General features: G+C 41.9%; 1 protein-coding gene across 1 annotated transcript; it reads right to left on the bottom strand.

The window, feature by feature from the left end:
• Positions 1–12836: 12836 nt before the first annotated feature.
• LOC127336786 (obtusifoliol 14-alpha demethylase) lies at positions 12837–19897 on the bottom strand. Its single transcript, XM_051363627.2, has 3 exons — positions 19746–19897; positions 15233–15736; positions 12837–14025 (listed from the first exon to the last, which is right to left on the bottom strand). Exons 2-3 carry the CDS (start codon positions 15701–15703, stop codon positions 13030–13032), a joined length of 1467 nt encoding a protein of 488 aa, XP_051219587.1. The 5' UTR covers positions 15704–15736; positions 19746–19897; the 3' UTR covers positions 12837–13029.
• Between the last annotated feature and the right edge of the window lie 6421 nt (positions 19898–26318).

The following is a 26318-nucleotide window of genomic DNA, read 5'->3' as shown; positions in this document are numbered from 1 at the left end:
TTTTCTCCTCAATGTTTGGGGGACTAAAAATATCATGCTCATTAAAGCCAGCTTTCCCAAGCTTAGAATTTTTCATAGCATTAGCAACAATAGTGTTCAAAGCATTCATATTAATAACATTCCCATTAGCACCCATATAAAGTTCCATGGGTTTTTTAATTCTCTCTTCAAACACATCATGTCCTAATTCAAGATAAAGTTCATAAAGATCTCTCATATTTTTGTTGTTTTCCATTATGCCTTACTAGTGTAAACAAGAAACAAAAAGTTGCAATTGCAGGATCTAAAGGAAATAGCTTCGAGCACAAACACAATGGCGCCAGAAAGAAATCATTACTGAACCGGAGTATGAGTGCCTTTTACCTTTCCTCCCCGGCAACGGCGCCAGAAAATAGCTTGATGTCTACGCCCCCTCCTTTTCCTGTAGACAGTGTTGGGCCTCCAAGAGCAGAGGTTTGTAGAACAGCAACAAGTTTCCCTTAAGTGGATCACCCAAGGTTTATCGAACTCAGGGAGGAAGAGGTCAAAGATATCCCGCTCCTGCAACCCTGCAACCACAAAGCAAGAAGTCTCTTGTGTCCCCAACACACCTAATAGGTGCACTAGTTCGGCGAAGAGATAGTGAAATACAGGTGGTATAAATAAGTATGAGCAGTAGTAACGCAGCATTAGTAACGCAGCAATGAGTAACGCAAAGAAACAAGAAACAAGCAGCGATAGCAGTATTTAGGAACAAGGCCTAGGGATCATACTTTCACTAGTGGACACTCTCAACTTTGATCACATAACAGAATAGATAAATGCATACTCTACACTCTCTTGTTGGATGATGAACACCACTAATTGCGTAGGATTACACGAACCCTCAATGCCGGAGTTAACAAGCTCCACAATTCAATGTTCATATTTAAATAACCTTAGAGTGCATGATAGATCAACACAACTAAACCAAGTACTAACATAGCATGCACACTGTCACCTTCACACTATGTAGGAGGAATAGATCACATCAATACCATCATAGCAATAGTTAACTTCATAATCTACAAGAGATCATAATCATAGCCTACGCCAAGTACTAACACGGATGCACACACTGTCACCATTACACCATGCAGGAGGAATAAAACTACTTTTAAACATCACTAGAGTAGCACATAGAATAGTAGTGATACAAAACTCATATGTATCTCAATCATGTAAAGCAGCTCATGAGATTATTGTATTGAGGTACATGGGAGAGAGATGAACCACATAGCTACAGCGGAGCCCTCAGCCTCGGGGGTGGATTACTCCCTCCTCATCATGGAGGCAGCGATGGCGGTGAAGATGGCGGTGAAGACGGCGGTGGTGTCGATGGAGGAGCCTTCCGGGGGCACTTCCCCGTCCCGGCGGCGTGCCGGAACAGAGACTCCTGTCCCCCAGATCTTGGCTTCGCGATGGCGGCGGCTCTGGATGGTTTCTCATACCGTGACTTTTCCGTATCGAGGTTTTAGGTCGAGGACCCTTAAATAGGCGAAGAGGCGGCGTCAGAAGGTCGAAGGGGCACCGACACTATAGGGGGGCGCGGGCCCCCCCTTGGCCGCGCCGGCCTAGGGTTTGGTGGGCCTGTGCCCCCTCTCTGGCGGTTCTCGTGTGTTCTGGATGCTTCCGGCCAAAATAGGAACCTGGGCGTTGATTTCGTCCAATTCCGAGAATATTTCGTTACTAGGATTTCTGAAACCAAAAACAGCAGAAAACAGGAACTGGCACTTCGGCATCTTGTTAATAGGTTAGTTCCAGAAAATGCACGAATATGACATAAAATGTGCATAAAACATGTAGATATCATCAATAATGTGGCATGGAACATAAGAAATTATCGATACGTCGGAGACGTATCAGAGGGCAAGTAGATCTCGAAGGTTTCAGCCGAAAAGTACTCGACGATGTAAAAACTAGGGTTTGTGAGACAATGATTCGATGCTTTCTTTGTCCCTCGACTCCCCCTTATATAGGAGGTGGAGCCGAGGGATTCGTATTGTACAAGTTACAGAGTCCGGGAAGGTTTCCAACTCATCCCGTAAGATTAGAAACATCATCTCCTAATACAACTCTAGCTTTCCTTAATAACAACTTGGGCTTCCGATTCTTCTTATTCTTCGAGTCGTGGGCCTTCAGTAAACCCCGGGTACTATCTTCGGCAGGCCCATTGGGGATGCCTATGTCACCTGCCTTATTGTTAATCATTAACTGCAAGTCTCATAATTGATCCTATCCTGAAAATGTTTTTGTACCAGATTAGGGCTACAGTTTTGGTTAGTATTTTATATGGCCTGATTTTTTCTCCTTCATTGCTTTCTCTAGTCCACAGAGAAGGACAGCTGCCACAAGGAGATTCCCCTGTTGAAAGATAACCGAGACAATGAGAAGCGCCTGGGAGAAGATAACACATACAAGAAGAAGCGCCTGGGAGAAGATAACCGAGACAATGAGAAGCGCCTGGGAGAAGATAACAAGTACAAGAAGAAGCGCCTGGGAGATGATAACAGAGACAGGTAATTAAAACAGAGACAGTAATTTATGAGTTAGTGCTGCATAGTTACTGTCAAGTGATTACATTGTTACTGCCACAAGTGAATCGCCAAACAGAGAAGGACAATTTTATAAAATAATAAAACTTACTGTTGTTCTGATTGTGGATTGAATCTTGTAGATATTTTGTGCTAGCTTGATTTGGTGTTTGCAATTCAAACAGTTGCTTGATGTGGTTCAATCTCAAACAATTCAAACAATTGCTTGATTTTGTGTTTGCAATTAAAACAATTGCTTGATGTGGTTGCATTTCAAACAATTGCTTGTTATATGCAGGGATGAAGTAGATGAAGCTGTTAACATTGCTAATACAGAAGTGTTTGCCTACATGAAGAATGAGCAAATCCCTGCTCATGACCAAGAGGAGGATGAGTACATCTTTTCCGATGATGAAGACTACATACCAGCACATGAGGAAGATGATGAGGAGGATGAGTACATACCAGCAGATGAGGAAGACGATTACATCTCTGATGATGACGACGACTACATCCCTGTTGAATACAATGATGACTTCATTCATGTCGACAGCGATGATGAGAAGAATAAGATAACAGTAAGAGGTTAGGTTACTGTGTACCTTTGCTTCATAGAAATATTAGCGACTCCCCGCGGTCGCCGCCGCATCATTGATGCTAACACAAGATTATGTTGGAATGTAGGACCTGGCTGTACAGGTGAGGAGTCATTTGATAGGCACTGCATCTTTGGCAATGAGGTGGAAATGAACTATCAGCAAACGATGCAACTGAAAAGCTATGTTGAGGAGTTAGCAAAACAACCAGAGAAAGAATACTTTGATGGCTACCAAAGACCATTTGTGAAGAGATATATCTGCAGACTCACCAAGAGTATGGTCAAATCAGATGGAGAAATGGTTAGTACATTTGTTGTACTTATGCTTGATTATATTTCATGTTTGCAGTCACCATATAACATGGATCTTTCACTATTCTGTCATGTTTGCTATTACCATAGTGTATCTTCCTGATAATAACTTGTGACTGGAAATGCAAGAATTTTCACAAGTGTATACAAAATCACAGTTGCTGAAGTTCCTCATGACGCACAATGCTATGAGTCGTGGTGTTCCTTTTAAGGCAGAAGTTGTTGGTGTGGTGGTGAACTGCACTGAAGGATGCTTAGGATCATCTGTCGATAAGTATTGCTTTATGTACCTTGATGCATCTGGAATGGCCAAGATGATAGAAGGATGGCCAAGAGGAGACATTTGGATGTTCACGTTCGAGGACGAGAGGGGGCTGCTTCCCATGAAGAAAAGGGATAAATTTGGAGCCTGGCTTAGGATCACCATGATGAAGCTTCAGATGGAGTGATGGATTACTTAGATCACTAAGTATTACTAGTTATGGTTTAATTTAAGAATGTCTGATCTGAATTTTTGTTAGACTATTATGACTGGTCGGAATTATGTATGTGTGAATGTTGTCATGTATTTAAGACGATACAACGTGCATGAATGTTGTCTTGTGTTTAAGTGATGCCTAATTTGTTATAGTTGTGCACTTCGTCCGCAATTGAGCATTTGTTTTTTATGTATGTTTAAAAAAATGACTAGCATGCCATAAGTGTTCTGACCTGACCTATAGTCAGAACAAAGGCATGTAGTCAACATTTCGTTGTACATTTGAAGTTCTAAATCATATGGTTTTCAAAAAAATTGAAGTGCAACTTTATGATTCAATGTATTTTTCAGTGTATGAATGTTGTATTGTGTTGAAGTGATGCCTACTTTGTTATAATTGTGCACTTCGTCCGCAATTGAGCATTTGTTTTTTATGTATGTTGAAAAAATGACTAGCATGCCATAAGTGTTCTGACCTTAAGCTATAGTCAGAACAAAGGCATGTAGTCAACATTTTGTTGGACATTTGAAGTTGTAAATCATATGGTTTTAAATAATTTTGAAGTGCACCTTTATGATTCAATGTATTTTTCAGTGTGCTGATGTTTTCCATCCGTAGTAGTGAACTTCTTGAACAACATATATTTGGACTACATGTGTAAAGTGGATGGGAAATTCATTTTTCTAGCCCATTCAGTGTGAACTTCTTGACAGAGATTACATAATAGCAGTGGGTCCATTTTTCCATGAGATACTTTGTGTTTGAATTTTGAACTTACAGGATAGCAACCACCACCTACCCACAGCCTCATTAAATCTCTTTTGTGATGAAAACTCTTGTCTCTCTGAAGATTCTTGTTTGTTTTAAGAGGTAGGAAAATATGTTTTTACATGTCACTACTTCATCTCCTATTTCTCTGTTTGTTCAAAATCCTTTTTCTCTTCTGAATAATCTTGTTTGTTTAGATCTATGGATAGATTTCTATGAATATGCCCTACCTACCTGTATTTTTTTCTAGCTTTGGTAATTGCTAAATATACGCAGGATGAACTGTGTTGTTTGTGGTTCGATGGGCAACCATTGTAAGGAGAGGCGGGAGACTCTCAGTTCATTTCGTTGTTATCTTGGAAGCAGATTTGATGAGTTCATGGTATATATCCTTTTTTTAGTCTGTATCTTTTTGGTTGACAAATTGTAGACTATATCCTTATTTTCTGCATTTTTGTTCTACTGTTTTTTCAGACTGTGCCTTGTTTTGTGAGGAGGCAGTTCAACAACCTTGTTGGTAATATCTTTTTTGTCGCTACATCGGATGAAGTGAAGTACAAGTTTCATGTTAAGAAAGGCAGTTCGAAGACACGTGTTTTTGGAAGTGGATACCAAAAATTTCTTCATGACTACGACCTGAAAGTTGGCGACTGTATCATGTTTGGATTTGATAATGCTCCTGAATTGTTTGGGATTTTTGCAGAAGGTCCTGATGGCACTGAAAAGCATCGTGTCAATGGTAATTCTGTTTTCTCCTTTACCATGTGTTGCCCATTTTTGTAATATAACTGATGTTATATCTCCTCTTTTTTGATTCTTTTATTAATTTTAAATTTGTATGCAGAAATTCCAACTGTAGTTGTCCACACTAAAGGTGTTATGCTTACTACTGCTCAAACATTGAAGAAGGAACAACTTCTCCGTGAGCGTGGTCTTGGTCTTGGTGTTGTTTTTGTGCACACCTTGATGAATACTGATTTGAAGGGCAATGGGCTGGTATAGTTCTCCTTTTCTTTATGTAATCTTAGTTATCCTTTATATCCTTTCCATATATAATTTAATTTTTATTATTCAGCGTATACCGAAGGAAGTTGTTAGGTCCTTGAATATCTCTTAAAGCGGCGAGGCATGTTTTTTTGTTGATGACTATGGCTACCGCCCTAAGGGTGCATACTACACTACTACTGATGGAAGGCTGAAGTTCGATTCCTGCTGGTCGGAGTTTGCTAAGGAGTATAACTTTGAATCTGGGAGTGTTGTTCTCCTTCTTTTCAACCAGGGCGGCCGTGGTAGTATTGAAGTTTCAGTTGATATCATATGATATAATCTTTATCATATGATATAATTGTTTTAGTCTACAATTTGTGTGTGTCCATTGTGTGTTTATGTCATTTTGCTACCCTGGCCGCTTGTTTGACTATATATGTCGTGGTATCTATTATGCAGACTATATTTCTGATTTTTTTTTATTTGGGTTTTGGGGGGTAACTCCGCCTACCATATTCTCGGTAGCCGGTCCCAAGCCCGGATAAAGGAGGAGGGTCTCTCTGTTTCTTTCTTCTCAGTATTCAGCGATATTTTAAGTTTTTTGTCTCTGATTCTCCGGATCTGTAAATTTCTTGATAAAGGAGGAGGACTGTCTCTGTTCCTCAATCATTTGTCTTTCTTAGTCTTAGTTCATGTGTGCCAGGATTAAATTTGAGTGGAGACTCACCAGAGGGTACACTGGCTCTTGTGTGAAGGGATTGTATAGTGGGATTATCCTTTATGATTGACTATTTGGTCCTGAATTTTTCAAACTGCCAGTTCAATTTTCACTGGTTTTAATTGTTCATTTTTTACAAAGTAATATATACTTCCCTAGGCCTTGGGAAAAACAGAACAAGCCCACTAGGCCGGAAGTTAATTGTTTTACTTCCATGGGCCTTGGGAAAAACAGAACAAGCCCACTAGGCCGGAAGTTAAGTGTTTTACTTCCATGGGCCTTAAAAGCAACATGGGGACAGGGGAAGTGGGATCAATCGTGGGTGGAATAACTGCTTGTTCGACCACCCCTATATTCCCACCCCTCTCTTTCAATCACAGGCATACACAGTTCTTTCTAAACAGTATGTCCCACCCCTATATTCCGATCAAAGTTCTTCTGTTCTTCGATATCTCTTTTTTCTAATTTGATTTCTATTAATTGTTCATCCTCTCCTTGTTCTCAATTACTGGTTCCTTGGTTGCTCCAACATGTGCAGAACCTGAAAGGTCTAGCAGTTCATCCTCTCCAAATCGAACTGCTGTTTGACGGTGAGTTTTATGTTTTCTGCAGATTAAGATTTCTGATTAAACTATTCATTGTTGATCCTCTCCTTGTTCTAAATTACTGGTTCCTTGGCTGCTTCAATTAATTGTTCGATCCAACCTGTGCAGAACCAAAAGGTCTAGTAGTTCATCCTCTACAAATCAATCTGCTGTTTGACGGTTAGTTGTTTACTTCCTGTATCTCTCACCCTGTGTCCATGCATAAATTCTTTACCTGGATAAATGTTTGTTTACATCTAGCTATGTGATGGAAGAGAACAGGGCAAGGATTACCCTCTAGCTATGACAGACACCGCTGTATTCCTTTTTGTGTTTTGTCCGCTCCCTTTTCGTCTGGTCAGCATGCATGGCACACACCGCATGAACGTTTGTTTTACCTACAGAATGTACCTTGTTCATTCAGAGAGAGGTTGAACAAGTTCTCGTACTGTCAGATTTATTACAACTTCTTTTTTCTAGTAGTTCAGGCTTTTAAGTTTGAAGGATTTAAGGAGTAATGTTAGTTTTGTCAGGTTCATTCGTAAGTTATTTTCTCCCTAGTTAGATTGCATGGACCACCTCGTGGCTGTCGGACGCATCTCGTGGCTGTCGGAGATGGAGCCGATGGCGTGGAGGAAGCTAGTCCCGAATGGATGAAGTTGGCCCAGAACACCACCCGTTGATCGCTGAAGCAGACCATAGCTCTCCATTATGTACCATGCAACCGTAACTCTACATTATACAAACCGATTTGATTAGGACTACATATTGTAAACGGACATGTGCATGCATAAATTGTAATTTTTTTACATCGTCTCCTAAATCTCTCCAATTCTATTTGTTTGTAGGTGATGGCCGAAATGACTTGTGTTGGCTGTGAGCAACCTTCTGAGAATTGTGGCCGTGCAGAGAGGAAAACAACAAGTTTCAATGTTATCGTCGTTCCTGGATTCCTACATGGTGTGGTAAGACATGTAGAAACTGGATAATGTGGTTTCCATTCATTGTGATACAGTAGCCAATCATATTATTTATAAATTAACACTTTTTGTTTACATACAGAATGTACCTTGCTCCTTCAGAGAGAGGTTGAACAAGTTCACGAAGAATTGGCTAGTTGCCAGGACACCCAATTTCCGCAAATATGATTTGTTCCTGAGAAAAGATAGGTTGAGGACATACATTTGTGGTCCTTACTGGAAATCTTTAATTAGGGCTTATGATATAGAAGTGGGAGATGTTGTGCATTTCGAATACAATGAAGATTCTCTTGATAGACTGTCCAACTTATTCAATGTTACTGTTTACAAGAACAATATTGAGAAAGCTGTAGTTGAAGAAACTGGTATATTCTTGCTCAACTTCATGGTTTTAAATTTAGTATTGCTGAACCTGTAGCCATTCCTATATGTTACTGAAATTGTATGACACATTCTTTGCAGTGGTTGGAGATATGCCTAGTTCCATAAGGAGCATCCTGTACAGAACTGTATTCACATACATCAATTCAGTTACTGAGCAGGAGATGGCTGCCATACTTTTTGGAATCTACAAAGATGTTTATGTCACCGAACATGAATTCTATGAACTGAAGCATCAGAAGAATTTTTGGGTGCACAAGATGGATGAGGACAATCAGGAATTTGAAGCCTTGGTAAGTTTGTCTGGTTTGGTTTGTGCTAGTAGCTAATTATTATCATGTTTGTCATGCATTTGAATGCAATAATTAGATGCTGACAAATTATTATTTGCTCTTATGTCAGTACATGCCTAGTGAGGCTGTGGATGGCTACAGGTACCCAGTTTTTGGAAAAGCAAATCTTTCAAGGAATGGCCAACCCCTAGAAGGAGAAGAAGAAGACTTTATTGACTGCACCTACAAAATTGAATGGGAACTTGGACATGTATGCTTTCAAAATGGTTGGACAGACTTTGTTGCTGCTGCTCACATTGGAGTTGATTCAACTGTTTTGATCAAGATATATCCAATGCAGGAGTAGATAAGTCTCAACTTTGTTGAGATCATCAACTAGTGGGGGCAACTAGCTAGTTCAGATTATCAAGTAAACTTGTTCAGGCTAAACTTGTTCTAGTTTAATGTTCTACAGTAAACTTGTTCAAATTATCACCTAGTTTGGCTTTCAAATTCTATGTCATGGTTTGTAGAAATTTAAGTGTTTGAATTTTCTGTTTGTTTTACCAGATGTTTATGTCTGTTGTCTCGACATAATTTGTTGTTTTTAACTTTGTTTGAATTTGTAACTGAGCACTTGCATTTGTTGTTGTTTCCGTCTAAAGAATTTGGGGCACTTGTGAAACTGCCCCAATAGGTATATAGAAATTGGGGCACTTCTCCAAACTGCCCCAATAGGTGTATACCAATTGGGGCACTTCTCCAAACTACCCCAATAGGTCTATACCAATTGGGGCACTTGTACAAACTGCCCCAATAGGTATATACCAATTGGGGCACTTCTCCAAACTGCCCCAATAGGTGTATACCAATTGGGGCATTTCACCAAACTGCCTCAATAGGTGTATACCAATTGGGGCACTTCACCAAACTGCCCCAATAGGTGTATACCAATTGGGGCACTTTTCTAAACTGCCCCAATAGGTAGGGCATTAGAGGCATTTTGACCAAAGTGCCTCTAAAGAGGGGTATTTAGGGGCACTATGAAAAGTGCCCCAGGGCAAAGTGCCCCTAAATCCCTACCGTGTAGTAGTGGAATTAGATGCGCCGTTCGCTTCCCGTTCAGTGCGCACGGCTGAGGCTGATTTGCCGTGAGCCCAGACCGTCACCTACGGCAAATTGTCTGATTTGCCGTGCGCTACCTTTTTACCGTGTATCTTATTGGCGCCTCCGGAAAATATGATGTTTGCCGTGCGCTCCCAGTTTAACTCACGCCAAATCAATAGAAGCACGGCAAAATAATAGTGCTCGATGTTCGGCAAGCAAGCCTTTTCGACTAATTTTACCATTATAATGGTAGCAATACATATAAATGAGAAAAGATTCTAGAACTCAGTTCGGATATATTTCCTAGGTAATACTCCCTCCGTTCCTTTCTATAGTGCCTATAGATTTTTGGCATTTGTTTCAGAATATAAGGTTGTAGCTTAGCTTTTTTTCAATTACCCCCTCCCCGTTCAGCTCCCAAATCGTTCAGCTCCCAAAATTGTTATGGTGAGTTAGGAAGATATGGATTTCCCAAATTTTACGTTGATATCAAATCGTTCTGCTAGGGGTCTTGTGTAAAAAATACTCTTGCGCTAATTTCCGTGCCAAAAAACAATAGGCACTATAGAATGGAACAGAGGGAGTACAACTTAAGGGTTCAGTAAAAGTTCGCTGATAGCACATACCTGGTAGGGCATAATGAACATGCCTTCTTCTGCTACAAACTCAAACACGCCAATGTTAATTCCATTCATTAGAACCTTTGTGCAGCTTATTTAGCATAGGATACTCAATGTGAAGCGAAATTTAAAATTAAACCTAATGATACAAGTCGACAACAGGATGATACTAAGCAATCACTTAAGGAAAGTATATGTATCATCATGCATGTAAGATGTGAAAAGGAAGGAGCCCTAAAAAAATTGATTGACCGGCTGCACGGAGAAATCATATGTCATGCATGTAAGACATGAAAAGGAAGGAGCCTCCGTTTCAGAAAAATAAAGAAAGTAGCCCCAAAAAATTGATCGACACTAGACGGAGAAATCACGTACCATGCATATATACCAAATTGGAAGGAAAATCATGTACCATGCATGTTGGACCTGAAAGGGAAGGAGCCAAAAAAAGAAAATTGATCGGCCAGGCTAGATGGAGAAATCACATACACCATGTACAGCATGAAAAACACGTATATCTCTAGGACTCCAGATTCGTTCAATATACAAACAAAAAGTTATGTTTATTAGACATTAAAGCAAAATACATTGATTGAAAATAGGGACACCATGTTAATCCACATGTACTACAATTATTTGAATAATCAATCTTAATTTTAATGGTTAAGATTTAAAGCAAGAAAATATTACGTAAACTATAAACATGTGCATCCTGTCACGTCGGTGAAAAGTTGACCATTAAAATTAAACACGTAAAGTAACGATGTATATCTGTCTCGATGCAATTACAAAGATGAGATATGTCTCCAGTGGGAAAGGCACAAATTTTCTTATAAGAAGGGTACCGGTTGAATAGGGAGATTTGGTTTTACAATCCCATGAGACATGTACGTAATAGTCCATGCACAATTTTTCAAGAATTTTTTTTTGCGAAACACGGTACAGGCGTAGACGCTCACATATACGCACTCACCCCTATGAACGCACACACATCCTACCCCTATGAGCACCTCCAAGAGACTGCGTCCAATAAATTTCATCCGATGGGTCTTGAGATTGACGAAGTCACCACAGGCGCCTCGCTGCCGACGGAAACGTCGCCTCGCACTGAAGAATATTCCGTCTTTAATGAGACATCAAAGTGTCAAACCTAGGGTTTGAACTCTGGTGGGCTAGGGTTGCCACTGCCCTCCTAACTATCCAACCACTTGTTGGTTCTCCAAGAAATCTTTTTGCTGCCAATCAATCATGTAGTCCCTATCTCTCCCAACCTCCATAGTGTAGATATTCCATATGTCCATAGTGTAATCTAGCAAATACACATCAAGAAGGTATGACGACAGTTTCATGTAGTCCCTATCTCTCCCAACCTCAATAGTGTAGATATTCCATATGTCCATAGTGTAATCTAGCAAATACACATCAAGAAGGTATGACGACAGTTTGACATTTTGTTTAAAGATTATTTTTTGCAACTACCCAAGTTTCGCAAATGTCATAATTTTTTTAAAATCTGTAGGATATGTTTAAAATGGAAAATTTGAAGTTGATGTTTTAAACTATTTTAACAAAATTAAGTATTGGTCTTTGGAGTCAAGCACACAACCTAATAGAAAAGTGCGAACACACTATACCAATACAATGGATCTTAGTTAGTGAAAATACATATATTTGTGCTTCAAAAAATACATATTTTTTTTAAACCCTTATATGTATGATTATTTTTAGGATTGTCCAAAACTACCTTTTCTCACCCTTTCCTAGAAACCGCTCATTTTGTGAATTTGGTCCAAAATTTCACTATTATTCTAACGAAATAATTTCCCATGGTACTTCATTTCTCTTTCAACCTAGGAGGCAGCTAACTAATACACTGATTTCTGCGGGGCTTAGAAAAATACTAAAAGCGATTTTGGATGTTCAGCTACCTGGAAAATTGGTTCAAATACATGATGAACAATGTAGCTCTAATTTTACCACTCTATGCTCATAAATGATGAACAATGTTGATACCAGATGTACTTTGGGTCTACTACAAGTCATAGATGTTCTAAAAAACGTAGAGCTAAACCTACCTTAACTTTCATGCATGTAAGTCCTAAGAAATGAAATCAAACTGGTGAGACTCAAATAAATTTGTAGAGTAACTGATGTGTCTACCTTACAATATTTCATGTTTTCATGTAACTTAAAGTTCAGGTTTTATCTTATAGTCGAGACTATAGATTATCGTTGGACTCATCTTGGATTTTTTAATGCTATACTTTATAATTTATCCAACCATATTCTCACCATAAACAATGTGATTTTTTTAATTCTGACTACAAATAATATAGAGTTTTGTAGTAAACATGTCAAGCGTGGATCTTTATGGAAACATATTAAGCATGGAACTTCATGAAAGTTTATTCTCATAATAGAACAAACTGAAAGTCTAATAATTTTTATCAATCTTAGGTTAAGAAGTTGTCGCCGCATTTGCCAAACGGAATCTGGACATTGTGTGCCACCTTATATAAATAATTTCCCCCGATGTACAAATGGAAAGTAGAGGAACGTCGGAAACGGAGGGACGGTTTTAACCTATCGACAAGCAAAGTTCTCCTGATATTACACATAATTTGTTTTGGATACAAATGCATATAGATTGCCCACAAGTGGGTCAATCAGGCTATTGTGGAAAGCTGGTTCTCTTATACCTTACAAACAGATTTCCTTTTGGCTCTGCTAGGAACTTTGACCAATCTGTCTTGGGGAAGGGAGAGATCAATTCGAACTCAAAGTTCCTCAGCAAATGGCTCCATATCACTTTAATCTGTAGGTAAGCAAAGGCCTCACCGGTGCAAACATGCCGACCACCACTAAATGAAGTATAAGAGAACTTGCCACCTACTTTGTCTTCTTGTCTTTCTGGCCCAAACCGGTCTGGGTCATACACCTGAGGATCCTTATAGATATAAGGAATATGATTGCTCACAACGGTCGGAGTTGCTACGATTTGTCCTTGCGGTATTTCATACGTTTTGCCTTCTTTCGTCTGCACCGTGAACTTCTTATGTGCCTTGCGGACAAGAACTCCCATCGGAGGGTGCATCCTTAGCACCTCTTTGATGCAGTTATGAAGTGTTTCCATTTCCATGAAGGCATTGTTGTCTAGCCCATCCTTGTATTTCTTTGCAATTTGTATTTGCTCCTCAATGGCGGCCTTTAAGAAGGTTGGATGGCTGAGTAGACGAGCTCCAGTCCAAGTACTAGTGATGGAGCTGCTATGTTTTCCAACAAATAGCATAGCCATGGCCATTCCCGCTACCTCTTCCACTGTCGTAGAGCTGCCATCTTTATACTTGGAGTCAATCAGTTTCTGAAGTGTGTCCTCCTCAACTCTGCCTGAGATCTTACGGGACTCAATCACATCAGATAGTATCTTTGTTAGCCTGATGCGTGCTCTGTCACGGCGGCGGTTTGATGGAATTGGGAGCTGCGGAAATAATAAACTAGTAATGTTCATACCACTTCCGAGTTCATGGAACAATGTTTGGACCTCACCAAACATATTTTCCCTAACTTCCTTTCCGAGTAAACACCGGCTTGCGATCAACATGAGTAACTGCTCGAACTCGCATTTTAGATCAACTGTGCCCTCCTTTCCCCATTTATCAAAGTAGCTCTGTGTATATGAAAGCATTATATCACCGTAAGTATTGACCATGTTTTATCTGACCATTGATCACATTTCTAAGGATGGTTTCAAAGGAAACGATCATGCTACCGACATTGCTACAAAATTTGTAATTGTTTAGTTTAGTTTAACTAGAATTTAAGTTATATTCCATTTTCTAGACTACATCATTCTTAGATGTGTGATAAATAATCATTCTCAAATTAGAAGATGACCATTGAATTATCTTTTTCACCATTAGCTCAAAAACCCAATAGTTGCTGATTGATTTACTTATGAAGGCTGATCTTATCATGTTCATGTGGCTACATCGGTGACATATGACAAGCCATTTGACCAACAGGATATAGAAAAGTTATTCTGCACACCCATTTTTTCCACCCCCACATGATTTTTTATATCCTTAACTCAAAAGTAGAGAAGAATGTAAGAAAATATAGACAGGCGATTTTTTAATGAAGAAAATAAATACAATATAAAGTACGCATTTTTCTGAGTTTTTAGACTACTAAGATTTATATATTGCATTTATTGTCCTTTTTTCTTTGAATACCAAATGTAAATTCTAAATGTAACAACGTAAAGTCAATCTAGGGGTATAATAAGTTTTTATGCACCCTTAGTACTGAAAAGCATGTACTCCCTCTGTTCCATATTAATAATTTCAGATTCAGATATATCTATAAATAAAATGTATCTAGACACATATAAATCAGCGGGAACTAATATGTAACGGAGGGAGTATTTTATATACTCTAGGAAATATGTACTCCCACATTCATGATACCTCATAAAGGAGTGTATAATACCTATTTATAATTCTCGCTGTATCTTCTAAATTATATTAGGATACTTCATTTTAAGTACCACTAGAAAATATCTTCGGAGCCCTTAGTTATTTTACTATATGATTGTTACTACTATATGATTTCTACGTTTAGAAAAGTAGTATATCTGCAAATAATATAAACTAAATAGAGTGAAATGAATTTTTTCATAGAACTCAGTTTGGGATTAACTATGTTGACGAGCCAACTTCATTGGTAGTAAAATCGGAGTAGCTTTTTGTATGGAGAAATCCTAGGCTCTTATTGTTAACTCGCAAGAGTTAATAGCTTAGAAGTAGTACTTCCCAATCAGATTCATACTAACAATCTAGAACAGCAGCGCAAATTTTGAGTGTATTTCTACGCACCTCCACTTCATCTAACATGGGAGAAACGTGGCTCCTCATTCTGGACATTTTCAGTGCTTCACTGTTGAAGCGCCTTTGTTCATTTTGAGTAGCGATGTCTCGGCCAAGACCAACTGCATTACCAAACATGTGCACCGCGAACACAAACATTTTCCCATGGCTAATCTCTGACTCCAAACCTTGAAAGAAATGAGCCGTGACCTCTGGCCCGATCAGGAAAGTAACATTTGGGCCAAATAAACCTGCCATGAATACACTGCCATGCTTGACATATAGATCATTGACCACATCATGCAGACCTTTCTTCAAAAGGTTTGGTAACAGTGCCAGGAAAGCAATTCCATTTACTAGAGGCGGAAGTTGACTTGGATTCCCTCGATGAATCATTGATCTCTTGGTAGATAATACAATAATGATGAAAAGAAGAGCCATGGCGCCGCACCACAAAGTGTTGATACTTGGAAAGTCCATGGTTTTGTAGCTCGTATCCCTTGATTATTTGTCCTGCAAGAACATCAATAAGATTTCCTCGGAAACAGGTTTTCACCTCGCTTTATAAATAAAATCAAACGGTCGAATTGATACAAAGTGATAAGAAATCCTTCTTATAAGCAGATCAGAGATAATAAACAACTAAAAAGCATCGAGCGCTTGCCACCGAAGACGCCGTGAGACTAAGGAGACCTGGGTTCCATGACAACACCACCACAGAGGTAACGACGCCATAGGAGCCGCCGTTGCCAAGACTAGAGGGGTCTTGGCTTTTCACCAAGAGCCCTAACATGGAGAGGGTAACCAGAACGACGCCCTCGAGAGGGTTACAACACCAGCAGGCGTCGCCGTCATTGGCGCCAAAGCGCTGAGATTTCACCCGGACAACCCTCGCTGCACATGTTCCTGGAGAGTGGAGACTACAAGACATCCACGAGCCGATCTTCTACCCTGTGATCTAGGTACTAACCACGCAAAGGCGCTGCCAACACCAGGAGTTCCCGACGCCCACTCCTCGCCACCCTGTGGCCCCAAGAGATGGCCATCACCACAACCACGTCACCCGCCGCTGAGTCGCCCGTGTAGTCCATCTTCCGAGGCCACCGCCCCGGCATCCTCGAACTCACGCCCCTGTTGCGAGGTTCATCGTGTGACCTGCTAGTCAGAGTAGCTAGGTAGGAAGGTTGACGTCCTCCACTACCGCCAGCGGGCGCCGACCAGACATGGCAATAGGGACACACCAGGCCCGGCCAGACCCAGCTTGGGCCCACAAAGTCCCCATAGCTACGTTGATGCACGTAGGTCGCCGTGGCCGCTACCCTCCTGTTCTGCCCTTCACCACCATGTCCACTCCAGGGGTAGCACCCGTGAGAACAACCTGTCCCACCCGGACCCAGATGGAGTCCGCAGTGCCCAGATCTGGGCTAGCGGAACCTGGCTGCCAACACCGTCCTGCCCAGCCACTCCGGCGCCGCCATGATGCAGCTAGACAACACCAATTTGAGATCGCCCCCTCTGCAACTACCCGCCGGGCAACTCCGCCGCCAAGGTTGAGACGCCATCGTGCACCGCCGCCTGCCTGCCAGCCTCGCCTTGGGTAGACCTGAGCCGGGTAGAGGAGAGGCTGCCGACGGCGGCGACGGGGGAAAGGGAGGAGGAGGGTTGGTTCGGCTAGGGTTGGAAACGCTCCTGGAGGGGTGAAAAAGGATTCTCGTTCTCTCCAACATCAATAAGATTGAGGAGATAGTAGATGCTACCCGTAGGTTTAGCATTATTCCTGGAAAAATGGCTCACGCATGCGCCATGGATGCTGAATTGTTGATCCATGCCGTCGAGGAGACCCTCCTTCTCCAGTCTGTAGGCCACTAATGCTAACGACATATGAGCCATGGATGCCTGATGGAAGCAGGGCAAGATAGATAGGGAGCCAGTGGAGGCGGGCAGGTCGCGCGCGGTGGGTGGACGGGTAAAACCGCGCCATCGACCCACCGTCCTGCGCGCGGCCGGTCGGCGAGCAGCCTATCGTGGTCAGAGGAGAGCAGCAGGTCGGGCGCCGGCGTCGAGGTCGACGTGGTCCGGCCATCTGCAGAACGTGCGGCCGGTCGGCGAGCAGCGGCCCATCGTGGTCTCCTATGGAGCAGCGGCTTTGCTCGTGCCTCTCCTCCCCACAGCCGCGCCAAGGCCTTGGGAGCGCGCGCGGGTGCCTTCGCGCACCGCCGGTACCTCTCGTCCCTCCTCCGCCGATCCCAGGACCGACTCGATTGGGGATCAATCGTTCTCCTTCCGCCCATCTGATGTCTTGTTTGGTACTAGAGGTTTAGTGGGAATTAGCGGGGATAATCCACTTCAAACTTTAAATCCCCACTTATCCCCAATGCATGTTTGGTGCTAGAGTATGAGCGAGTTTAATCCCCACTTATCCCCACTTTTTTCTCAAATTTTAGTGTAATTTTTTCAATCCCCAATACTCTACCCCTACCTAGTGGATTGGGGATGGAGTTTTGTGGGAATTGGGTGACAGCAGTGATTCACCCAATACTCTAGAGTATTATCCCCACTAATCCTCACTGAAACACTAGTACCAAACAAGGCCTGAAAAGTCATCCACCACCTCATCTTCATCCGACGGACACGACCGGTGCATCTCTAACAGGTCTCCTAACAAAACAGTCAAAAACTGAATAATAACCGCTAGTCTACGACACGTAGATAAATTACCGTAAACGAGCCAAAGCCAAAAAAAAGTTTTCAGACCGAGACCAAAAACTTAACTCGGCCTGTATTTGTAGGGATCCAAAGAGCGAACCGAACGCGGCTCGAACGCAACCCCTAGTTTGCGCATGACGGAAATTTCACCTCCTCCCAACCACCACCGCCGCCACCGATCTGTGTGCCCTCACCGTTCTCTGCGCTGCCGGCTGCCGGAGCTAGCTCGCAGTCCCCGTCACCCTCTCATGTGGCCACCAAAGGTCTAGCCACCCCCACCACCCCCGCCGACGTCGTGAACCTGGTAGCGTCCACGAGCGTCCTCAAGCGGCAGCGCGCGGGAACGCACGTGGTCCCGCAAGCAGGTGATGCAGCCACCGGTGTTGTCCCGGCAGTCCCCGGCCGGGCAAAAGGGGTCGCCGCAGCCAAGCCGACGACGGCACCGAAGACATCCCGTGCCAAATAGAAGTCTTTGCCGCCGAAGAGAACGAATTCGAAGACAACGAAGAGCCGTGGCAGCCTGCCCCTGCTCCTAGCCCCGTCGCCGCTGGTAGGTGCCAACGCGAACGACACCCACCACGTGCTCGACGGCGGGTCAACAAGGTAAAAAGAAAATTCCAAGTCCAACTCGATTTAATTTGTGAGCATAAATTGAGCCTGATTATTGGTAGGAACGACAACGCCTCATTCATGGAGATGTTGGATGTGGTTGACATTGCCGTTGCTCCACTCGCTCCGTTCGATGTTGGGGTGGATGGAGATGGGGTGGAAGACGATGATGAAGACGATGAAGGGGAAGAAGGGGATGAAGGGGACGAAAGATGAAGGCGGAGAAGAAGGTGTGGTCGAGGTCGAGGTCAATGGAAAAAGAAGAAGAAAATAATGGGCTAACAACTACACGTAAATAGAAGACGCAACGTTGTGCCGAGCCTGGGCCGCCGTGGAGACGAGGACTAGCTCATGAAGGGGCAAGTGGTGGTGCATCGGCTATGCATGGAGGCGGTGGCGATGAAGGTGGCTATGGTCCTATCTCCGGTTGATGCAGTTGGTGAGAGGAGATGGTGAGAAGATGCAACAACTTTTTGCTATGAACTATGCACGATTTGCTAGCTACTGTCGCGGAACAGAGACCGTAACCTTCCGTGCCACCTCTTTTTTAATCTATAGACAAGAGTTAGTTTGGTGAACTGAACTCACGCTTTTCAGTTCGCGTGTTTACGAGTTCTTAGATATACTCTAAGACCGTACAGTGTCCCCGCCCCCGCACGGAATAGAATCTGGGTAATGAATCCGCTAATTCTGTTACACACGAACTTTAAAAGGAAGGATGTAGCATGAATATACCTCAATATATACGATGAGGTGGCTACGGTCCTGTCTCCGTTTGATGCAGGATGAGAGGAGATGGTGAGAAGATGCAATAACATTTTGCTATGAACTATGCACGATTTGCTAAGATTGTATCGTGGTGATTTAATGTAAAACTATGAACTATGCATTACCTGTTTGCATTTGGTAGTTTGATATACCGATCCTGTAAAAACAAACCCTGCGTTTACAGGTTCGAAAGCTACTGTCGCTGAACAGAGCCCGTAAACCAAGGATTACGGATGCTGTTCCGCACCACCTATTTTTCGACCTATAAACACGAGTTCGATGGACTAAACTCATGCTTTTCAGTTCGCGTGTTTACGGATTCTTAGATATGCTCTAAGACAGTACAGTGTCCCCGCGCCCACACGGAATAGAATCTGGGTAATGAATCCGCTAAATCTGCTACACACAAACTTTAAAAGGAAGGATCTAGCATAAATACCTCAATATATATGATGTTTGTCTCTTTCCCGTAGTGAAATAGGAAGCCGACTGCGAGAACCAACACAAGACGACAGGCGAGTGCGTATACCAACTGCAAAGCTACCTGGTTTCTCACAACAAATACAATTCAACAAGTATCATGGAGCAAAACCCCGCGCGCTGGTGGAAAGCCTGGGACGACGGGGAAGGCATTATATAGAGTGGGTGCAAGGACAGTTTGGGAAGTACTTCAAGATTCCAAGTTTCCAACCACTGTTGAGTAATGGATGTTGTTCTGTTCGTGTTCGTTGCTGGAAAGAGATTTCGACCAAAAAACTATGCAACTTTTGCGTTGGGGACAAGAGATTGGTTTAATTAAGATTACGCGCGAGCCTAAGAGCAATTCCAATAGTGTAACCAGCTGCTGGCTATAAGCCAAGTGCCATGTCATCTATAGTCAACTTAGAGCCAACATATACAATAGTGAGCTATAAAAATGTAGTACTTAATCAATGTGTGGCCCACCTTTCACTCTCACAAAGTGCCTAGGAGCACGTGTTAGAGCTGACTCTTGCATAAGAGCACACTCTCCTTCTCTCTCCTCCTCTCTCTCCTCCAACTAAGCAATAATATACTATTTTAATCCTTATAGCCAGCTGAGTATGACTTATTGTACTTGCTCTAACATAATTCAGGCCTATAGTAAAATATAAGAAAGTGATGGTTTTTTCCCGAAAACAAAGCGCATGGTGCCATGCGAGGGAATAACCTCCACATGCCAGATGTAATGCCAGGGAATAACGAAGAGGCGTAGCATGGGGACAAACGTAGTCAACTCCGGGCAATGTGCTAATTATGGCTATCAGATAGTAATTAAAGCTAGCCATAGTGCTAATTAATGGTTCCCCAAAAATGTTGATGTGATAGTTAATTAAGTAGGAGAGAGGAGATTAGAGTAATATAGGTAGATACCGTATCATAGCGCAAATAACGATAAAAGTTAATGCTAAACAAGTCTTGTACAGAAATTTGCATTGATATTCTAAAAAATAATAAATATAGCATGATTATGATACTACTCCATGATACTACCCGATATACTAGTAGCATAATGTAGTAGTATCATATCATATGCATGATACAGACCACTATGGCCAACCTAATTCACATAGGCGAAATCGGTCAGAATCTCATTGGTTCCTCAGAGGAATTTTCCCTGTTTCTGGATTTTTACAGGGGAAAGGCAGCTTGGGCATGTTTGTGCACTACGATTTGCATCACAACAAAATTTCGTGATGCGGGTTGGGCCCATCGATTGGTAGGCAACAATCGCCCATATCTTAGCGGACGATGAAATTATCGGGCGTTTGATTTTGTGCTAACAAACGATGTTGTTAACTCCCTTTTCAAATGGTGCTCTTACCCCTAGTTAGCTGTCATGACTCATGAACGACAATACAACACCGTAAGAATGCATCCTAACAGGCATGATATCACACGACAACATACATAAGCTAACTGCATCACACATTCAGCACTATAACGCCATGATCAAGCAAGGACGTTCCAAGGACATAGAAACCCCTAAACCCCTTGATCAAAAGCCACGACAATTGTCTTATCAGCATATGTTCACCACAATCAAGTAACACTAAAACTACAAATAGACATCATTAACATACATAAAAACAAAGTAGGGCTGCCGCCTAGCCATGCTAGTGACAGGTGTAGAGCCCGGCGGTTGAGGAGTCGGCCTTGTAGATCATCATCTTGATGTCGAAGGCTTGGAGCTTGAAAGCCATGACGTTGTCGCGATGTAGATCATACTTGTACACCGTCTCCGGCCAGTTCCTGCACAAGGCCACCTTGCCACCATATTAGGTGACTTGCACCCACTCATCGCAGAAGTGCCAGGCAGATAAGGACACATTGTGTGGCAGTGGGATCTTGATCCACTCCCGCAGTGCTTGATGGAACCATGGCGGCACGACGAGCATGTACAGGTCGTTCGTGCTTAGATACACATAGAACCTCCGTGGCATCGTCGCCCTTGTGAGGTTCCTAGCTTAGGTTGGCGGCCCACGGTTGGAAGTGGCATCAGCACTACCTCCCCTGCGAGGTATCTCTGGCTTCAGCTCCCTCGTCCAACAGTTCAGGGCGATGTGGTATTGGTAGCCGTGTGGAGGGAGGAACCCCTTGCCAACCGTGCCGCACGCTGGCTATAAAAAAAAGATGTCATGTCATCTATAGCTAATAAATAGCTAACATGTACAATAGTTAGCTACATAAATGTACTACTTTATCAATATATGACCCACATATCACTCTCAAAAAGTGCCTAGGAGTATGTGATGTAGGTGGCTCTTGTATGAGAGCCCAATTACATTCTCTCTTCTCTTCTCTTCTCTCCAACTAAGCATATATATTATATTTAAATTCTTATAGCCTGATTGTACTTCCTCTAAGTACAATAGTTAGCTAGCTGTAAGAAGAAAAATAATATATTGTTGCTTAGTTGGAGGAGAGAGAAGAAGAGAAAATATAAGTGAGCTCTAATGCAAGAGCCCAGCTCTAGCACGTGTTCCTAGACACTTTGTGAGAGTGAAAAGTAAACCATACATTGATGAAGTAGTATTACCTTCGTTTCAAGAAATAAGGCACACACATATTCTAAGATAAACTTTGACATAAAAATTGAACAACAATTTTTATTATATTATATGTAATTAGTATCGTTGGATTGATATTGAAAAACACTCTACTGATGGTAACTTCATACAAACAATTTTTATTTATTTAGAGTAATTCTTTATTAAATAAAAACACGTAAAACGAGGTAGTACAAATTACTAACAATTGACTACTATTAAACTTATTCTAACTACTTCTATGATTCAGGACGGCTTTTTAAAGTCTCCATTGGACAGCTTACGACCCGGGATCAGGGGTTTGATTCCCAGACACTGGCAGCACAATCTTATATAAACAATGCAAGCACCCACGCACTAAGTAGTTGAGTAGGATCCAACAAACGCTCAAATGACAAAATTTGACTAATTCTCAACTACTTAGTTGAAGTCGTGGTTATCGGTGCCATCACAGATCCATCGCACGTCTCCGCAACAAGCTGTAGAGCCGGCCGGCAACAATGCAAGCACCAACGCACTAACGGCTTGTGTGGTTGAGCGCAGCATTTAATACTTTCTGGTTTTTGGCCTATTTGCTTGCTATTTTCCATTTGATAGTGCTCGTATGCGACGTTTCTTTTTTTCTCTTTTGAGATTGCTCCAGCTTCAAAAGAGATTAAGAAACGAGTTTGCTAATTCTTAACTAAAAAATAGTTGGAACCTACCAATAAAAAAATCAGTTGCAACACACCCATCACACTGAAAAATAAGCAGCTGTGACCCACTTGCAAAAAACAAATTTAAGTGGCGAACCTATTTGCAATTGTAAAAATATCAGTTACAACCTCACTTGCAGCAAAAAGAAAACTTCTATTGCTACATGGTCGTAACAAAAAGGAAATCACTTACAAGCTCACTTGCAGCTTAGAAACTCTCGGCTACAATCCTGCTTGTAAGTGAAAAAATCTAAGTTATAACTCCATTTGAAACATAAAATATCACAGTTACAAGCTCACTTAATACTAAAAATGGATTTCTATTTTCGTACCCTTGGGTTCTTAGTTGTGCTCAGTTTTTCCCAGCCGCTTAGTTTTTTCTCAGTTTTATCCAAGCCCTTGTCTGAAACCCTCACAAGGAGTTCGGACGGGAGGAATCCCGTTTAGTTGACCGTTGGTTGGTGCTGGCAAGTGGGGCCGCTGTTGGTGCCCGCAGTGGACACGTCTCCACTTATCCAGATCATCGTGGGACCCACAACTTGTCCACGTTAGCGCGCCGGACCCACAGCTTACCTAGGTGACTGTTGCAAAATGAGATCCCGAGCCAGCCCCGCGCCCGTGTCCGTGCCATTGCTTCCCCTTTCTTTCTCCGCGCCTCATTGTTCTTCTTCTCCGCCAGCGGCAGCCCTTCTCCGGCAGGCAGGTGATGTCTAGTTTCTCTTCGACCTCCCATTCTTCATGGCCGCAGTATGGACCCGTGCCTTTGACAAGATGCCCTGACTGCCCACATCAGGAGCCTCTGAAGCGGTCGATCTGTAAGACGGACGACAACGGCAACCGTGGACGTGAGTTCCTTGCATGCGAGAGCTTGCCATATAGAGAGGGGGATAAGGTTTGATCTCGCTCCAATTGCTCTGTTTTCTCTCGATTTTTATTCCCTCGAATTTGGGATTTAGGGTTCTCGTTGTTGTTTTCAGTTCCTGAAGAAATGCAGGTATTTCGAGTGGATCGATGTGTACATTCAGAGGCTTCAATTGCAGGAATCAATTGGTGCTATTGGGGAGCGCAATTTGAGAGGGGTTTGAGAGGGGGGACTTGCTGTAGAGAATGCAGCGGAGAGAGGAGCCGTTCCGATTATGCCTAATGCTCCCAATGCAGAACTGGTGGAAGTGAAGGGAGAACTGAAGAAAATGAACAAGCAGTTAAGGTAGCTGATCGAGTTGAAGAAGCAAGCTAATCTGATGGCTGGTTATTTTTTATTGTATAATTGCGATCGGATTCTTATCATTGCTCATCAGGCGCTAGAAGTTGTTACAAGGGATCCCTTGTTACAAATCCATTATTCAGTTACATGTACTTGTAGTTGTTTTCAAAGTTAGTGTGTGCATTCATCGAAATTACCAAAAAAAATAAGTGTTAGGGAATATATGAATGCTAAAGATAGTTGATAATTGTTAGAGGGGTGACAAATAATGCATTCACCAAAATCCCACAAATATGTACGTCTCATGTTTATACCAAAATTATACCACTTTTGGGACGATAACCAAAACTATACCCCAAACTATATTCCCTAAAAGAAAAGGAATGCTAAATAAAGTTGATAATTGTTAGAGGGGTGATAAATAATCCATTCACCAAAATCCCCCAAATATGTCAAATATGTATGTCTCATGTTTCTACCAAAATTGTACCACTTTTGGGCCATTTCAAATTACCAAAACTATATTCCCTAAAAGAAAAGAAATGCTAAAGATAGTTTATAATTGTTAGAGGGGTGACAAATAATGCATTCACCGAAATCCCACAAATATGTACGCCTCATGTTTATACCAAAATTATACCACTTTTGGGACGTTTCAAATAACCAAAACTATATCCCAAACTATATTCCCTAAAAGAAAAGGAATGCTAAAGAAAGTTGATAATTGTTATACGGATGATAAATAATCCATTCATCGAAATCCCTCAAATATGTATGCCTCATGTTTATACCAAAATTATATCACTTTTGGGCCGTTTCAAATAACCAAAACTATATCCCAAACTATATTCCCTAAAAGAAAAGGAAGGCTAAAGAGAGTTTATAATTGTTAGAGGGGTGACAAATAATGCATTCACCGAAATCTAGTTTTTGCGTGAAAAGTAATGGCAACAAGAAATCGGTGATGTTTTATCATTTTTTGCGTCAAAAGTAATGCGTAAAAGAGTTTATAATTTTTAGCGCGTGAAAAATAATACAGAAAACCAAACTTGCTGAATCCGGTGGCAAACTGGGTATTTAGCATACATAGAGGGTGGAAGATAGCCACCGACAAAGAGAGAGGGTGGTGGCCCCGATCAGAGAGAGAGAGAGAGAGGAGTTAACCTGCCTGTTAGATCATACGATCAACGGTAGGCGGGCATGATCTGCGTGAGAAGGGCTAGACCAATCAGGGCAAGGTTGGGCGTCTGTGAGAATTTGTGAAGGGAGAGGGCAAAACTAAGTAGTATCAAGAAACCAAGGGCACGTGAGTAGTAAACAGACTAAGAGATTCAAATATGAGATTTTAAAAATGGAAAATGAGTGTTTTGTACAATGAAACCCATCTTGACCTACCTCAAACTATTTGCAATACAAATATACGTGAGTGTAAAAATTGTGGCTTTATTTAGATAAAGTATGTTTTGGGGAAAGCTGTTTTGGGAAGGGCTTATTATGGAAAGCCATGCATCTTCATAGCTACTAGGTGATTTGAGAAGTGACAATTTATGGTAAAACTTGATTTATCTATAATTGTTATGGTTCCCAGCGTGGCAGGTCGCGTAAGAAGACTCCATGAGTAAGTGTCACTATGGTTTTATGTTTTTTTGGATTTTTTGCACATTAAATGACTCATTTAACTAGCTTAATCCCATTTGTTGACCCTCTGTTGACCAGCTACTTGAGGGTAAAACTGAGTATATTGCGCTGGCCAGTATTAGCACTCAAGGGGAAAACTGAGCACACAAAAAATACTAGTATAAGACTCGAGGGTATACCTGAGTATATCTAAATTTCCAGGGTTAGACTCGAGGACGCGTGTTGTGGTGCAGAAGTGGAATACATGCAATTATTGACGCGTAGGACGTGGGTCGTGGTGCAGAAGTTGAAGATGTGCAATCGTGGACGCGTGTCGCGGTGCAGAAGTCGAAGATGTGCATACGTGCAATAGTGGACGCGTAGGACGCGGGTCACATTTAGGACCCATCGCCTTTATAGATGTTTCT

The sequence above is a fragment of the Lolium perenne genome, chromosome 2 (assembly GCF_019359855.2).
Source record: "Lolium perenne isolate Kyuss_39 chromosome 2, Kyuss_2.0, whole genome shotgun sequence".
In the NCBI taxonomy this organism is placed as follows: Eukaryota; Viridiplantae; Streptophyta; class Magnoliopsida; order Poales; family Poaceae; genus Lolium; species Lolium perenne.
Note: the sequence above shows the minus strand (reverse complement) of the source record. Positions and strands in the feature narration are given on the sequence as shown.

What these genes read in the sequence shown, in the direction of transcription:
- LOC127336786 (XM_051363627.2), bottom strand. Translation starts at nt 15,703, where the DNA reads ATGGACTTTCCAAGTATCAACACTTTGTGGTGCGGCGCCATGGCTCTT. An exon ending in CCATGTTAGATGAAGTGGAG is followed by an intron (nt 14,026 to 15,232) that starts GTGCGTAGAAAT and finishes TCATATACACAG; the next exon opens with AGCTACTTTGATAAATGGGG.